The 18068-nt window shown below is 44.7% G+C and overlaps 3 protein-coding genes across 9 annotated transcripts in view; 2 read left to right on the top strand and 1 right to left on the bottom strand.

The window, feature by feature from the left end:
* Window positions 1-18068, bottom strand: part of LOC121400994 (WD repeat-containing protein 91-like) — a 1149255-nt gene that overhangs the window by 591967 nt on the left and 539220 nt on the right. The window lies entirely within an intron of this gene.
* On the top strand, window positions 1480-2104 carry LOC121401009 (class E basic helix-loop-helix protein 22-like). Its single transcript, XM_041585413.1, has one exon. The coding sequence runs from the start codon at window positions 1523-1525 to the stop codon at window positions 1913-1915; it is 393 nt and encodes a 130-aa protein (XP_041441347.1). The 5' UTR covers window positions 1480-1522; the 3' UTR covers window positions 1916-2104.
* LOC121401203 lies at window positions 4250-7683 on the top strand. Its single transcript, XM_041585538.1, has 3 exons — window positions 4250-4759; window positions 4982-6252; window positions 6530-7683. Exons 2-3 carry the CDS (start codon window positions 4992-4994, stop codon window positions 7681-7683), a joined length of 2415 nt encoding a protein of 804 aa, XP_041441472.1. The 5' UTR covers window positions 4250-4759; window positions 4982-4991.

The raw sequence follows: 18068 nt of genomic DNA, 5'->3' as shown, positions 1-18068 counted from the left end.
AGAAGCATGAGTATTGCCTTACTCCCCGGGTGGTAATGTCTCCATGCCTTCACTAGGCCAGCCGCCTCTGTATGGCTAATAGATTGTGTGCGGGGGTCGAGACTGTCCTTCATCTCTACGCAGCCCTATCCATGCTGGGGTCTATAAGGGCATTATAGTCTCCTATAGCTACTACGGCAGCATGGGGGAACTGTGCTATAAATTGGATTAGTTGCACCAGACACTCATCTGTGTAAGGGGGGGGTACATATATAGAGGCAAGCACCACCTCTTGAGATTGGAGGAAGCCATGTATAAAGATGTATCTGCCCTTTTGTCTGTTTTGATGAATTCAAATCTAAAGGGTACACTTTTATGTATTAGTATTGCTACTCCAGAAGAGTGTGTGGAGTATGGGGCTTGTAGAACCTTCCCACCCAGGGGCACCTCAGAGCCTGTGCCCCCACCAAATGGGTTTCCTGCAGTAGAATTACCTTGGCATTTGATTTTTTGAGGTAGTCCAGTGTCAATCTGCGCTTAATGGGATTATTAAGGCCCCTGACATTGCAGCTAATACACTTTCTAGACATTTATACATTCAATAGCATGTTGTGCAGGGTAGAACCAATTCCAATTTTCCCATGTATCGTACCTGAACATTAAATTATATGCGTATGCAAACTTATTAAAGGACCAGTAACATCAAAAATGTGTTAGTATACTTCGAAAAATAAACACCATGACAAATAAAACTTTAAAATTACAAAGCCTTTATTAAGCAATAACTTACCGAAACTCCACGTCCGTTCTAGTTCAGAAAAGGCGACAGGGCGACCATCCACTGTGTGGCGCTGGATTTCTCCTCCCCGTCTATCTCTCATGTTGTACTGACAGCATGTAAAGCGGCTGCTGCATCAGGGAGCGCTATATTGTACAGATCACCCCTGCTGCGGTGTAACTACCCGTTCCTGAGTACAGAGTCTCAGCAGGGGAAGAGGCCACCGGGCTGCTGCTACTGTCTGGGCCATAATCCCACTGCACGGGGCAGCTGAAGGATCTAAGCTCTAGTTCTGGGAGTTGCCCTCTACATCGACCAGTTATACAGGAGCAACTGGTATCAAGTCCAAGGACTGAGAAGGGAGATTGGCACTAAGGGCACCGACTGCTGGACTTCGCCAGTTCAGGGGGGTCCCGTGCAGGAAAGGAAAAAGACAGCGCACACTAGCTGCTTAGCGAGAGTAATGCGGACTGAGAACCCGAGCCAGCGCTAACCCACTAATCCTGCACCGTGTCTCCCACCTCAGCGACTCGGTCCATGTTGAGCTCCCCACCAGCCCACTAAATAGTGACTTTCTATGGCATCTTATGGCAGCCCCTCTGGCATTTGCCAGAACCCACAGATTGCCAGTCCGGGCCTGGGTACAACCATTGAGTCTCTGGCCGCCGCCAACATGTGCGCCAAATACAGGGAGAGCGCTGGCGGCAGGGTGTCGGTGATGACAGCGATGGGCGCTACGAGCTGGTGCTAAGATCGGCTGAGCACATGGCCTCCCAAGCAGGAATGAAGCTGGATGCCCCATGCGCTACCGGAGGAGGCAAGAAGTCCAAGGAGCAGAGGACTCTCCGACTCAACATCAACGCCCGGGAGAGGAGGCGAATGCACGACCTGAATGATGCTCTGGATGATCTCCGCTTGGTGATTCCCTACGTGCACAGCCCCTCGGTCCACAAGCTCTCCAAGATGGCCATCCTGCTCCTGGCCAAGAACTACATCCTCATGCAAGCCCAGGCGCTCGAGGAGATGAGGCGGCTCATGGCTTATCTCAACCAAGGCCAGGCCATCTCCGCTGGCACCTCCATCCCCAACTCTGCAGCTGTTGCGCTGCACCCTCACTCACGATGTGCAGAGTCAGCTCAACGTGGACCGAGTCGCTGAGGTGGGAGACACGGTGCAGGAGACGGGCGCTACTGCTGCTGCTTAGTGTCCCTTGTTCCTCTTCACATGCTGCTGTCAGTGAATAGCCAGGGAGGAGAAATCAAGTGCCGAAGAATGAATGGTCGCCCTGTCGCCTTTTCTGAACAGGAGCGGAAGTGGACTTTTTGTGATTTTAAAGTTTAATTTGTCTTGGTGTTTTTATTTTGTTGTATTCTAACGAATTTTTTAAAAAAAATGTTTTGATGTTACTGGTCCTTTAACCGTTAAGTATCCTCCCCCTTCAGCCCCCTTCCCTTCCGCCCATGTCCCCAACTTTTGGCAGAATTTCTCCCTAACTAGCACAGCTAAACTGAGGCGTTCATTCTTGCTGGGCCCCTTAGGGCCGTGAACTGAAAAACACACATCACCTGGGAACTGGTGAATAAACAAGTGTAAAAGACTTTAAAGTTAGCAATGCGCCTACTCGGTTCCATGGGGTTAACAGCTAGTATGTGAGTATAGCTTTGAAGAGACAACTCATAAAATAGATGGTATGTACTGTCCCCTCAGTGTCCAATCAAGTTCTGGTTGGCCTTGTTGGCAATGATATCAGTTATACAGAACAAAACATTCAACAGGCCTTACTCACTGTACATTCATTTGCGTGTTGGGCGGCTCTTTCCTTTGGTCACGAGAAAATGCTGCTGCTCTTGCTGTGCCTTAAGGTGTCAGGCCCGGATCTTCTGTGTGTCCAGCCAGTTGCTGAGCTTGAGCGGCGCGGTGAAGAATCGCGTCTGTCCCTCCATGATAACTCGCAGTCTGGCGGGATACAGCATCACGTACGGCAGGTTAAGGTCTCGGAGGCGCCGTTTCCCATCCATGAACTTTGCTCTTTGGCGCTGGACTTCTGCCGAGAAATCTCCAAATACTGAGATCTTTGTGGCCTGGAAAGTAAGGGTGTCTTTCTTTCTCACCTGCGATAGTAAGGCATCCTGATATCTGGAGTTCAGTAAGCTCTCCTGTTCATATTCCGGTCTCTTAATCAAAATCAATTTGTGGTTGCTAGGGTAATTTAGACACTAGCAACCAGATACTGCAAACTGGAGAGCTGCTGAATAAAAAGCTAAATGACTCTAAAACCACAAATAATAAAAAGTGAAAACCAATATATCATACTAAAGGTTAACTTAAAGGGGTTGTTCACCTCTGAGTTAACTGTCAGTATGATGTAGAGAGGGATATTCTGAGACAGTTTGCCATTGGTTTTCATTTTTCATTTGTGGTTTTTAAGTTAGTTTGAGTTAGCTATTTATTCAGCAGCTCTCCAGTTTGCAGTTTCCAAAATCTGGTTGCTAGGGTCCAAATTACCCTAGCAACCATTAACTTATTTGAATAAGACACTGGGGTATGAATAGGGGAGGGGCTGAATAGAAAGAGGAGTAATAAAAAAAGAGCAATAATAGATCTTTTGTAGCTTTACGGAGCATTTGTTTTTAGATGGGGTCAGTGACCCCTATTTGAAAACTGGAAAGAATCCGAAAAAAACGGTTAATAATAAAAAAAAAAAGTAATGAAAACCAATTAAAAAGTTGCGTAGAATTGGCCATTCTATAACATACTAAAAGTTAACTGAAAGGTGAACCACCTCTTTAAAGGTGAACAGCCCATTTAATCGACACATTTTTTTCCTGCCTAGCCCACTTCTGATGACGTCACTTCCCGTTTCCAGCAACGGCACTTCCTGCTTTATGGTGGTCAGCGTGTGGCGGATCAGTTTGCAGATCAGGCAGTTGCAGGTCAGGTAGGTAAAAATGTGGGTGTGGGTTACAGGTCCGGGTTCACCTTTAAAGGACCAGTAACATCAAATATTTTTTACAAAAATATTCGTTAGATTACAATGAAAAAAAACACCAAGACAAATTAAAATTTAAAATAGCAGAGCGTTTACTAAGAAATAACTTACAGAAACATGGCTACCCTGGCACCGAGAAGATTCTTTCTGCCTGCTGCTGCGGGCTGCTGGGGAGATGCGCAATCACACTGTATGGAGCAGTAAAGGGAGCTCCATACAGGGAGATTCAATGAGGTTGAAGGCGCAATCACTGGCTCAGTGGTAGCCATGAACTCCCCTGCTCTGTTTCATCCATTCTTCCATTTTTGAGTTTTCTAATGCATTTTAAATGAACTAATAAATCTGGATTTTATTTCTCTAGCCGGCCCTTCCTGTCAGTGCAGACGCTATGGGGTTAAGTATCCATCTCCGGAGGCAGGACAGAAGAAAAAGATTCGGCTCCACCCCCTTGATATATACTGATGCTCCTCCTGAACCCCTCAGTTTTTTTCTTCTGTCCTGCTGGAGGTTAGGACAGCACATTATTTATTTATTTATTTCTTTATTATTTTTTTATTTAATTATTTTACACTATTCTCTTATGGATTTCTCGTCTCAGACTTCCACTACCCCTATACCTCTCTCAGAGTCGGTTGGGGCACTGAACAACTGGATCAAATTTTGGATCCTGATATTCTCCACAGTAAAGTCTTACACAGACGACTACTGTGCTTGGCTCCCTAACCGCATGTCTCCTCAGCTTCTCAGGTTAGCGGTTCAGCGGGTAGCATCCCAGAAGTGTACGGAGCTTACACAGCTACCGCACTTCCGGTTTTCTTCTTCCTCACTGCAGGTAGCAGTTTCAGACTAACCGCGCGGGTCTGTGCATTGGCGCCAAATCTGAGCACATTGCGTACGCTACTACGCGGCCGCCATTTTGTTTCTTTAGCGTGTTGGCAGCAGGCGCTCCCGCAGAAGACACGGACAGCGGTTTAGCTACAGCGATCATTCAGGACGGCTTACTCAGCTTGTAGGTACCATGGCAACTCTTTTCTTTCTTCATGGACGTTTTTTTCTTACAAGAAACAAGCCGTTTTTTCAGTAATATAGCCTGTAGGCTCTCATTACTGTTTAAATCATTACTCTTATGTACAGTTTTGGCGATAGGTTACCTTATAACATCATGCTGATATCTAAATCTACTATGGGCATCATGTTTCTTTATTGATACAGTCCTACTATTTTCTGTCCTACAGATACAGTATCATGGACACTGAAGGTGTACTAGAAGACCTCAGAAAAGATATGTCTAGTGCCATCTCTACACCAAAGGCCAAAAAGGCCACAGGCAAACGAACCCATACCCAATTCAAAAAGTGCAAGAAATGTAAACATACATTACGCAAAGGGGAAGATAGCATATGTCTGGACTGTGCAGATCCACTTGATTCAGCGCCAGTCTTATCACCTCACCCAATTCTGTCCCAGGATATTGAGGAGACTCCTCAAATAAATGCAGCACCACAACAAAATCCTTTAACTTCATCTAAAACACCTCAAATCGAAGAATTATTTGACTGGATTAAGTCCACTATTCAATCGTCAGTCAATAAAATACCGCCTCACGGTAAGAAAAGGAAACCCCAACTACGGTTAGACACGGAGTCTTCAGATTCCAGTACTAACAGTGATCAGGATAGTGACCCAGAACCAGGGGAACTTTCTGTTAGCGAAGTGTCTTCGGACGAATCAGACAATGAGCATCAATATCGCTCTATTGCAGGCCCTGACATAGCCAAACGCTTATTACGGGAAATGCTAGCCACTTTAGAAATCAAAGATGAGACCACTGCTACTTCCAAAGCTGACAAGGTCTTAGGAGTGCAACCCAAAAAATCTAGAGTTTTTCCTGTGTTTAGATCTGTAGCACAGATTATTGACAACGAGTGGTCAAAACCTGATCACAGACTCACGCTCACACAGCGCTTCCTTAGCACCTACCCTATCCCTGCGGATCACCAAAAGGTCTGGGATAGGGCACCCAAGGTAGATTCAGCAATTGCCAGATTATCCAAAAATACCACACTACCTACTGAAGATGCTGCTTTTAAGGATCCGATGGATAAGAAGATGGAAGCTTCCCTGAGGAAAGGCTACACACACGCCACAGCTATCCTCCGACCAGCGGTAGCTTCAGCTGGTTTAGCACGTACAGCTCGTTTCTGGTGTCAGGAGCTACTACACAAGCCCTTACCACCTGAGGAGTTACAGGAGGAACTACAACGTCTTAGTTCCGATTTGGCCTTTTTATCTGACGCAGCTATGGATACAGTAAAACTGGCAGCCAAAACTAGTGTCGACACAACAGTTGCCAGAAGAGCACTTTGGTTGCGACAATGGACTGGAGATACAGCGTCCAAAACCAGGTTGATTAATCTCAAGTATACGGGTGATATGCTTTTTGGACCCGATTTAAAGCAAATTATAACAGAAGTTACGGGGGGCAAAAGCACCTTCTTACCGTCAGGTAAACGGCCTAGACAAGAATCTTCCAGTAGGCCATATAATAGACAATGGAACTCCCAAAACCGTTCCTTTCGACCCTTTCGTAACTCCAATTTTCGGTCCTCGCAAACCGGTACGGACTCGAAGAAGGGCAGACCCGCTTGGTCTAACCAACCACGGCAGCATCGGAAACCAGGTCCCCCCAAGACCACTTCCACCTGACTCACACAGTTCAAGTCGGGGAGGAGTAGGTGGCCGCCTGTTCGAATTTCTCCCACATTGGCAGTCACACATTCAAGACGATTGGGTTCTAACTATCATCAGCGAGGGTTACAGGATTCCTTTCGACACCCTACCTCCCCGCACTTTCATACAATCGTCCATACCAAAGGATCCCGTCAAGTTACAAGCTCTCCTCAACATTGTCAGCGAACTGTTGCGCAACAATGTCATTACCAAAGTTCCACTACAAGAGTGTTACAAAGGCTTTTATTCCAATTTGTTTCTGATTACAAAGAAGGAGGGCTCCTTCAGGCCAATACTCAACTTGAAACCCCTGAATCGGTTTGTCTCCAAGCAGAAATTTCGCATGGAATCGATTCGATCAGTCCTGATGTCCATGACGGACCACTGTTACATGACAAAAGTAGACTTACAGGATGCGTACTTACACGTCCCCATCAGGGCAATCTCTCAACAGTACTTGCGGTTCACAATCCTCCAGAACCATTATCAGTTCAGGGCTCTTCCTTTCGGCCTATGCACAGCGCCCAGGGTGTTTACGAAAGTCCTCAGTCCTCTCATTGCTTACCTCAGACGCCAAGGGATCACACTCTCCCCATATTTGGACGACCTCCTAATAAGGTCGCCTTCCTACGAGCAGAGTCTTCGAGACACTCAAATTTGTGTCACTGCTCTCAAACAAACACGGTTGGCTCATCAACCACAAAAAGAGCCAGCTCCAACCGTCACAGAAAATCCAATTCCTGGGGATGTGGTTCGACTCCTCCCTGCAGACTATCTCATTGACCTCAGAGAAGATCCAAACGATCTCGCTCACAGCTCATCATGTCCGCCTGCTATCCACGGTGTCCGCGGAACTTTGCCTTCGTTTGTTGGGCTACATGGTAGCAGCACTGGAGGCCCTGCCCTTCGGCAGGTTCCACATGAGAGTGTTTCAAAATCATTTTCTGAGGCATTGGAACAAGGATCACTTCAACCTGTCCCAACAAATTCCAATGACAGAGTCAATAAAGCAGTCATTACAATGGTGGACATTGACGCCCAACCTTGCCTCGGGGAGAACTTGGACCACACACCAATGGACAGTGGTCACAACAGACGCCAGTCTCACGGGTTGGGGGGCCACTTGGCCACCTCGCAATTGCCAAGGCACCTGGTCGCCGGAGGAATCCAGGTTACCAATCAACGTTCTAAGAAATCAGAGCGATAAAGAATGCCCTTCTTCATTGGTCACCGGAACTGACGGGAAGACCGCTCAGGATTCAGTCCGACAATGCCACAGCAGTGGCCTACCTAAACAAACAGGGCGGTACTCGCAGCCCCCGAGCAATGAAGGAAGTGGCTCAGATCTTCGACTGGGCGGAATCCCATGTTCCAGTCGTCTCCGCAGTTTTCATACCGGGCGTACTAAATTGGGAGGCGGATTACTCAGCCGGCAACAGATAGACCAAGGAGAGTGGGAACTGCATCCAGAGGTGTTTCAACAACTCGTTTCCAGATGGGGGCACCAGACATAGACATGTTGGCCTCAAGACACAACTTCAAAGTTCCTACTTACTGCGCCAGGTCTCAAGACCCGGGGCAGCGTTTGTGGACGCCTTAGTCATACCATGGACTTTCGGGAAGGTTTATGCTTTTCCACCTCTAGCTCTACTGCCACGAGTCATACGCAAGATTCCGACAGGAGGGGACGCAAACCATACTTATCGCCCCAGATTGGCCAAGGAGGGCATGGTACTCCGAGATTATGACCTTACTAGTAGCTCCCTTCCGTGGCGGTTGCCTCTCAGACAGGATTTACTAATGCAAGGCCCAGTAAACAACGACAATTTACAAGGTCTCCATTTGACGGCGTTGGTTCTTGAATCCGGAAATCTGGCGTGGCCCAAAGGGTTTCAGGAAACAGGCCAACAGACATTCTGCTGAAAGGCCCGAAAACAATCCACATGCTAAGGTTTACCATAAAACATGAAGGACTTTTATAGACTGGTGTGAGGCCATGGGGTTTCCATGGCGCCAAGCCTCTATACAAACCCATTGTCGAATTTCCTCACTCAGGGTTTTCAAACTCGGCTTATTCCTTGGCTACTCTTGAAAGGCCAGGTTTCAGCGCTTTCCCTTATTGCTTCAGCATCAGTGGGCTAGGGAACCAGACCCTTATAACAGTTTCTTCAAGGGGTGGGTAAGGTTAGGCCGTCCCTTTAGGGACCCACTCCCCTTGGGAACCTTACCACAGGCTACCACGCCTTGCAGGGCCCCTCTTTGAGCCATTAGCATCTTGTTCCTCTGAAGTTAACCTACCTGGAAGATGTCTTTTTCTCTTAGCAATTAAAACATCTGCGAAACGGGTTTCAAATAGCGGCCCTATCCCAAAAAGAAACCTTTGGCGATTCTGCACCAAGACAGGCGGTTTTTCTACAGTTCCATCATTTACTCCCAAGGTTGTCTCTTCCTTTCACATTAAACGAGGAGACAACCTTGGGGTAAAGATGGAACTGTACGAAAAACCGCCCCTTGTCTTTTGGTCAGAATAACGCCAAGGTTCTTTTTGGGGATAGGGCCGCTCTATATTTTGAACCCGTCGCAGATGTATTGCTAGAGAAAAGACATTCTTTCTCAGGTAAAAGGAACTTCAAGAGGAAACCAAGATTGCTAATGGCTCAAAGGGGGGGTCCCTGCAAAAGGCGTGGAGCACTGTCTGGGTAAGGTCCCAAGGGGGAGTGGGGTCCCTAAAGGGAAGGCCTAACCTTACCCACCCCTTGAAGAAACTGTATAAGGTCTGGTTTCGCCTAGCCCACTGATGCTGAAGCAATAAGGAAAAGCGTCTGAAACCTGGCCTTTTCAGAGTAAACCAAGGATAAAAGCCGAGTTGATAAACCCTGAGTGAGAAAATATCGACAATGGTTTGTTATAGAGGCTTGGCGCCATGGAAAACCCCAGGCCTCACATCCAGTGTCTTATAAAAGTCTTCCTATGTTTTATGGTAAACCTTTAGATGTGGTGTTGTTTTCTGGGCTTTTCAGCTAGAAATGTCTTGTGGCCTGTTCTGAAACCCTTTGGCCAGCCAGATTCGGATTTCAAGAGCCACGCCGTCAAATGGAGACCTTGTAAATTGTCGTGTTTTACTGGGCCTTGGCATTAGCAAACTCCGTCTGGAGAGGCAACCGCCACGGAGGAGTACTAGTAATGTCATAATCTCGGGAGTACCATGCCCCTTTGGCCCAATCTGGGGCGATAAGTATGGTTTGCGTCCTCCTCCTGATCGGATCTTTGCGTATGACTCGTGGCAGTAGAGCTAGAGTGGAAAAGCATAAACCCTTCCCGAAAGTCCATGTATGACTAAGGCGTCCACAAAAAACGCTTGCCCCCGGTCTTGAACTGGCGCAATTAAGTAGGAAACTTTGAAGTTTGTTGTTCTTGAGTCCAACATGTCTATGTTCTGGTTGCCCCCCATCTGGAAAACGACGTTGTTGACAACCACCTCTGGATTGCAGTTCCCACTTCTCCTTGGTCTATCTGTTGTCGGCTGAGGGTAATCCGCCTCCCAATTTAGGTACGCCCGCGTATGGAAAAACTGCGGAGACGACTGGAACATGGTGTATTCCGCCCAGTTCGTAAGATCTTGAGCCACTTCCTTCATTGCTGGGTCGGCTGCGGTACCTCTCCTGTTTGTTTTAAACGTGTAGCCACTGTGCTGTTGCATTGTCGGACTGAATCCTTGAGCGTTTCCCGTCAGTTCGGTTGACACAATGAAGAAGGCAATTCTTTATCGCTTCTGATTTCGATAGAACGTTGATTCGGTTAACCTGGATTCCTCCGGCGACCAGGTGCACTAGGCAATTGCGATGGTTGGCCCAGGAGTGGCCCCCCAACCCGTGAGACTGCGTTTCTGTTGTGACCCCACTCGTCCATTTGGTGTTGTGTGGTCCAAGTTCTCCCGATGCGCTAAGGGCATGTTTGGCGCCCTTCAAATGGTTCCTACCAGTGCTGTAATGACACTGCTTTATTAGTACTCTTGTCATTATGGAATTTGTGGGCCAGGAGTTGGAATTGATCCTCTGTATCCAATGCCTCAGAAAAATGATTTTGAAAACACTCTCATTTGGAACCTGTCCGAAGGGCAGGCCTCCAGGCTGCTACCATGTTAGCCCAACAAACGAAGGCAAAGTTCCGCGGACACCGTGGATAGCAGGCGGACATGATTGAGCTTGTGACATGCGAAACCCACATCCCCAGGAATTGGATTTTCGTATGTGGACGGGTTGGAGGTGGCTCTTTGTGGGGTTGGTTAGATGCCAACCGTTGTTTGTTTTGAGAGCCAGTGTACACCAAATTGCAGTGCTGTCTTCGAAGACTCTGGCTCGTAGGAAGGCGACCTTTATTTAGGAGAGGGTCGTTCCAAATATGGGGAGAGTGTTGATCCCTTTTGGCGTCTGAGGTAAGCAAATGAGAGGACTGAGGACTTTCGTAAAACACTCTGGCGCTGTGCAGTAGGTCCCGAAAAGAAGAGCCCTGAACTGATAATGGTTCTGGAGGATTGTGAAACTTGCAATACTGTTGAGAGATTGCCCTGATGGGGACGTGTAAGTACGCATCCTGTAAGTCTACCTTTGTCATTGTTAACAGTGGATCCGTCATGGACATCAGGACTGATCGAATCGATTCCATGTGAAATTTTCTGCTTGGAGACAAACCGATTCAGGGGTTTAAGTTGATATTGGCCTGAGAAGCCCTCCTTCTTTGTAACAGAAACAATTTGGAATAAAAGCCTTTGTAACACTCTTGTAGATGGAACTTTGGTACATGAACATTTTGTTGCGCAACGGACAGATGCGTCAGTTCGCTGACAATGTTGAGGAGAGCTTTAAACTTGACGGGATCCTTTGGTATGGAGGATTGCTATGAAAGTGCGGGGAGGTAGAGTGTCGAAAGGAATCCTGTAACCCTCGCTGATGATAGTTAGAACCCAAATCGTCTTGAATGCTGTGACTGCCAATTGTGGAGAAAAATTTCGAACAGTGCGGCCACCCAAACTCCTCCCCGACTTGAACTGTGTGAGGTATGGTGGAAGTGGGTTCTTGGGGGGACCTGGTTTCCAATGCTGCCGTGTGGTTGGTTAGACAAGCGTGTCTGCTCCTTCTTTTGATGTCTTCGCTATCCGGTTTGCCTTTGGAGGACCCGAAAATTTCGAGTTACGAAAGGCGTCGAAAGGAACGGTTTTGGGAGTTCCATGCTATCATATTATATGGCCTACATTGGAAGTTTCTTTGCTCATAGGCCGATTTACCTGACGGTTAATGAAAGGTGCTTGTTGCCCCACCCGGTATTCTTCTGTTCATAATTTGCATATTAAAATCGGGCTGCAAAAGCGTTTATCACACTTCGCTTTTACTACTTTAGATTCAATCAACCTGGTTTTGGACGCTGTTATCTCCGAGTCCATCTCGTCGCAACCAAAGTCGCTCTTCTGGCAAAACTGTTGTGTTCGCGACACGAGTTTTGGCTGCCAGTATATTACTGATTCCGATAGCCTGCGTCAGATTAAAAAAGGCTCCAAGCGGATACTTAAAGGCGTGTAGGTTCCTCCTGTAACTCCTCAGGTAGGTAAGGCTTGTTGTAGTAGCTTCCTGACAACCGCTCACGAAAACGAGCTAGTACGTGCATAAACCAGCTGAAGCTACCGTGGATCGTAGGGATAGCGTGTGGCGTGTGTGTAGCCTCTTCCTCAGGGAAGCTTCATCTTCTCTTATCCATCGGATCCTTAAAAGTCTATCATCTTCAGTAGTCAGTGTGGTATGTTTTGTGATACATCTTGGGCAATTGCTTGGAATTCTACCTTGGGTGCCCTATCCCAGACCTTTTGGTGATCCGCAGGATAGGGTAGGTGCTAAGAAAGCGCTGTTGTGAGCGTGAGTCTGTGATCAGGTTTTGACCACTCCATTGTCAATAATCTGTTGCTACAGATCTAAAACACAGGAAAACTCTAATTTTTGGGTTGCTACTCCTAAGACCTTTGTCAGCTTTGGAAGTAGCTATGTGGTCTCATGCTTGATTTTCTAAAGTGGCTAGCATTATTTCCCGTTAATAAGCGTGGTTGGCTATTGTCCAGGGCACTGCAATAGAGCGATATTATTGCTTCATTGGTCTGATTCGTCCGGAGAGACCACTTCGCTAAACAGGAAAGTTTCCTCCTGGTTCTCGAGCTACACTATCCTGATACTGTTATAGCTGGAATCTGAAGGGACTCCGTGTCTAACCGTAGTTTGGGGTTTCCTTTTTCTTTTACCGTGAAGGGCTGGCTATTTTTATTGACTGACGAATTGAATAGATGGGACTTATCCAAGTCAAACAATTCTTCGATTGAGGCTGGATGTTGTTTTGATTGAAGTTGAAGGATTTTTGTGGCTGCATTTATTTGAGGAGTCTCCTCAATATCCGTGGGACAGAATTGGCGTGACGAGTGATAAGGCTGGCGCTGAATCATAAGTGATTCTTGCACAGTTCTCCATGTACATTATGCTATCTTCTCCTTTGCGTTAACTGTAATGTTTACAATTTCTTCGTCTTCTGCATCTTTTTGAATTGCCGGTTATGGGTCTCGTATTGCCTGTGGCCCTTTTTGGCCTTTGGTGTAGAGATGGCACTAGACATATCTTTTCTGAGGTCTTCTAGTACACCTCAGGTGTCCATGATACGTGTATCTACAAGCTAGTAGCCGTTCTTAATGGATCGCTGTAGCTAAACCGCTGTCCGTGTCTTCTGCGGGGCGCCTGCATGCCGACACGCCTAAAGAAACAAAATGGAGGGATGAACCCAGACGTACACATTAGTTAGCTTATGCATGTCACGTCAGATTTCGGCGCCAATCCACAGACCCGCACGCGGTAGTCTGATGACTGCTACCTGAGCAGTGAGGAATAGAAAGAAAACCGGGAGAAAGTGCGGTAAGCTGCATGTCGCTCCGTACACTTCTGTGGATCGCTTACCGCTGAACCGCTAAAACCTGAGAAGCTGGGAGGGACATGCGGCCTAAGGGAGCCAAGCACAGTAGTCGTCTGTTGTAAGACTTTACTGTGGAGAATATTCAGGATCACATAAAATTTGGATCCAGTCTGGTTCAGTGCCCCAACCGACTCTGAGAGATGGTATAGGCGGTAGGTGGAAGTCTGAGACGAGAAAATCCATAGCAGAAAAATTAGTGTAAATTAATTAATATAAACAAATAATAAAGAAATTAAATAAATAAATTAATGTGTCTGTCCTAACCGTCCAGCAGGACCAGAAGAAGAAAATGAGCGGTTTCAGGAGGAGCATCAGTGCAGATATATATCTCATAAGCAGGAAGGGTGGACCGAATCTATTTTCTTCTGTCCTGCCTCCGGATGTGATGGACTACTTAACCCCAATAAAGCGTCTGCAACTGACAGGACAGGAGACCGGCTAGAGGAAAAGCCATGAGTCGCCATCTATCGACATGAGAATCTCTCTAGTGGTACCACTCTGCCCGCTCCCCTCCTCCATGCACCATGCGTGTGATGTTTGGAGGAAGAGCGGTCACATGGTTTGCAGGGAAGCAATTACTTTTCACTTTACCTTACGTCCTGCCGTGTGCAAGCTGCACTAGCAGCCCTCTCCCACAGGACACTATCAAAGCTCCTGCCCTTCTGTAAGTTTTGTTCTCTCTTCCTTTTGGAAGGTCGGGAAACTTGCTTCCTTGCTGCCTTCCTAGTTAGTTTTACTGGTACTTAGATGAGGGTAAGAGAGCTGTGAGTTCCCTCTTGCTATCCACCTCACACAGACCTTGCTTCGATTTCCTGCCTGCAATACTCTTTTTACATTTAACTACTTACTGCCTCCTTTCATGAGCAGTGTGTAAGACCATTCCTAGACATTCCTCTGGTTTATCAAGTATGTCTGCTCTCCTATTTTATCCTTTTTTCTATTCCCTGTCATTAAGTCTCCTGGGAGTGTACTCCTGTGCTTTCTTTGCCATTCATTTTTGTGTAAACAAAATATTAATAAATAACTATATAAAATATTTTTACAGTGTCCAAAAGAATTTGTGTGTGTATGTTGTGCTGCATACTATAAAGATTCAGTATATATATCATTTTTTTTTTTGTTTTTGAAAACAGTAAGTGTGGCAGTGGATCACCAAAGAACTATCTTATTTCAGTCCTTTTGAAGTGAGTGTCGCTAGTCCAGGGAGGCTTTTATCCCTTGATTCCTGCTAATTGTTCTCAATTGATTAGCTGCAGTCAAGATATCAAGGCAAGTCTATTTACATTACAGCAGCTTTTGCTAGGTGGGCAGATATTGCGTATATGACATCTCACTGCCCATACTTGCAGGCTAATGTGGCAGTAAGGTGAGCTGAGTTATTATCAGAGCACAAGTCAACATGACCCGAGGGCAGCTGGGAAATGTCAAAATGCTAGCCCATAGCAAATTTTAAAATTAGATATAAAAAAATCCATTTCTTTTGAAAAAACGGATTTTCAATGCAGGAGTTCTGCGTGTTAGTAGCACTACTTAACTTTGATAATTTTTTGAAAAACATGTTTTTCCACGACTAGTTATCCCTTTAAAGAGGATCTACTAAATGCCTTAGCACATGTATTGGTGTTGGAACACAACTAAATACAATTTTATTTCACTACTTGATACTACACCAAATGCCCTGTGTGCCTCAGATCTAATAGCTAATACTTGCAGGCGCAGGTGCGTTATTAAAATGCTGTATTACATGTTTGGACCAGAATTGACTTGTACTTTCAGTGGTCAGGAAGTTTTAATTAATATAAATAGGAATTGGATTAAGTGGTTGCAGGGTATATTATCAGCCAGCAAATTACAATACACTGTTCAAAAAAACTCCTGCATTTGTGCCATTTAACCTCTTCCAAACTCGTTATAAAGTGACCCAGAAGTCACCCAGACATAAAATAATTCTGGTAATAAATAAAAATCCTTTTCTTTAAATAAATATATTGAGAATCCAAGTGTTTTTTTTATTTAAAGCGTTCGTAGCTGTGTAAACTCATTTAAAAAATATCAGCTGTCAATCAAATATTGGAAACACTTGTAACCCCTCCTCTATCCCTCGGCATAGAGGCGTGGCAAACATCTATTTTACTTCACTTTCCATTCAGCACTTCCTAGATGTCACCAGTTCTCCCTACATTCCCCAAGCTCTCACTTAAATCGATTTGAAATAGTGCTAACCAGTGCATTGGGCCATTTTATGAGCATTGGGGTCCCTGTCCCCCTGGGTGCACAAACAAGATTTCTGAGGGATGATACAATGCTTGTCTTAATAACAGTGTACACAAAAATGGCTCCTTGCCGGTTGCTATTATTTTTGAGTTCCACAGACTGATGGAAACAATATTTCAAATAATATTAATACTAGTTAATTAAAGTTCATTCTTTGACTTGACTAACATGATAAAAGTAGTATGAATATATTTTGTTAAATTGAAAGGTAAACGGAGTCCCCGATATAAATTATGACATTTTCTTTGCTCAGTAGTATGTTACTTGTAGAAACGCCACTAATACACACACAGAATGCACTATAGTAGAAGTGTTGTTACAGTGACTATCAAGAACAATGTTCTCAAGATCCTATGGCAACCAGATTTGCAAATTGTCTCAGAAGTGAATCACTCCCTATTCATAACTAAAAAATTAAGTTTAAAGGTGAACAAACCCCTTTAACCGGTGCATTCACTGTTGCACTGATGAGAAGGCCCTTAAACCATTGAATTAATTGTAGCATGTAAATGAGTTGTTCACTTTAGTTCATTTTTTAGTATGAAAATAGGGAGCTGATATTTTTAGAACCATTTTGCAATTGATTTTAATTTTATGATTATTTGAGTATTTTGGAGTTATGTTAGACTTTTTATTTCAGCAGCTCTCCCAGTTGTCAACTTTCAAGTGATCATGGTTCTAGGAGTCCTAATCCATATCCTAGCAAACCATCCCATGAATTTAGAATAAGAAACTGGACTATGAAATAGAAAGAGGGCAAAGTTGTGACTATCAACAACAACTATTTTTTAAAACCATTAGCAGGGGGTGCAAGGCTGTGACCAGCAAAAACATGATAGTCAAATACACAGAGGTCCTCTGCACTAACCATATCAATTATATTTAAGAAACCAGGGGGGAGGGGGGGAAACATTTTTTTTTGTGCATTACTGCTTACGAAAAATGCCTTACCTTTAAAACAACAGCAGGGATTGTTTGTCCATTATATGCAATATATTAGCTGGCCAACTTACGTCAAAGGGTCATCCATATCTGGCCAGTCCTACGCTTAATTTCATCTGATTCATTAAGAATCATTGCGCACAACTTTCGTTGTATATAGTTATACAGGAGCAGTGACCAGCTCCATGTTGTAGCTCCCACCCTACTCCAACTATAGTCAGGTCGATCCCACTGGTGATCTATAAAAGGGCAGCCAGTTTGGGAGTTTTACTTTTGAAAGCAGCTAGTAAGTGCCGCGGTAAAACTTAGTCCCTTTGTAAAATGTATAATGTAAGCAATTGAATTCTTAATGAATCAGATGAAAATTAAGCGTAGACTGGCCAGATATGGGATGACTTTGACCGTAGTTGGGCCAGCTTAAATATATTGGCCCATATATGGACAAAAACAATCCCTGTGTTGTATGACAAGGGTTAAGCATTTTTTACAGAGCGTATGCACTAAATGTCTCTGTTCTTAAAAGTTTATATAACTGGGTTGAGTGACAGACGGACTCTTGAGTTGACTATATGAATAGGAAAAGTCTGGATAGAAAAATGAGTAAAAGTAACAGTAGCGAATAAACAATACATTTGTAGCCTAATATAGACCACTCATTTTTTAGGATGGGGTCAGTGACCCCCTATTTGAAATTCTTAGAGTCAGAATAAACGAAGGCAAAAAAAAAAATCTATAAAAAAAAAATAATGGAAAAAACTATTCAAAGTTGCTTTGGAATGGACATTCTATAACATACTAAAAAGTTAACTTAAAGGTGAACCATCCTTTAAGCTTATACTAGACAATAAGATTAACGCAGCAATCCCTTTAAGGAACATAGGCAATGTGCAAGAAGAATGGCTCATATTGTAACGATACTATGCGTCATGCGACACTATTACCATAGTATATACATATAGGTTTCATTGTAAAGAAAAAGATACAGTATTCAAAAAGGAAGCCAGGCTTGATTAAAAACAAATAGAATGTTTGACCATCTTACCCTGGATGTCTGCAAATGTAAATGCCCTCTATTAATATTGTTATTTTTATACCTGTAAAAATTCACATCTATTCAAGAGATATAAAACAGATGTTAATACAGAAGCTGGTAATGTTAGAGATAAATGGCTTGTATGCTGAGGTATTTAACATATGAGAAATTATACATATTCTGCACTTTGCAACGGGCATCCAAAATTAATGAATTAAAGACAAATGTACCTTTTACCCACAATGCTCAGCCCAAGTATCCTCTTACCAGCTTTCTTTGTTAGATCTAAATGGAAAATGTTCCAGTAATTTCCCTCATTCTTATCGCTGGCTTCATCTCTGATA

Source organism: Xenopus laevis, chromosome 3L (assembly GCF_017654675.1).
Source record: "Xenopus laevis strain J_2021 chromosome 3L, Xenopus_laevis_v10.1, whole genome shotgun sequence".
Lineage (NCBI taxonomy): Eukaryota > Metazoa > Chordata > Amphibia > Anura > Pipidae > Xenopus > Xenopus laevis.
The sequence above is the reverse complement of the archived record's forward strand: the minus strand, read 5'-3'. Positions and strand labels throughout refer to the sequence as shown.

What these genes read in the sequence shown, in the direction of transcription:
- LOC121401009 (XM_041585413.1), top strand. Translation starts at nt 1,523, where the DNA reads ATGGCCTCCCAAGCAGGAATGAAGCTGGATGCCCCATGCGCTACCGGA.
- LOC121401203 (XM_041585538.1), top strand. Translation starts at nt 4,992, where the DNA reads ATGGACACTGAAGGTGTACTAGAAGACCTCAGAAAAGATATGTCTAGT. An exon ending in AAGCACCTTCTTACCGTCAG is followed by an intron (nt 6,253 to 6,529) that starts GTAAACGGCCTA and finishes CACACATTCAAG; the next exon opens with ACGATTGGGTTCTAACTATC.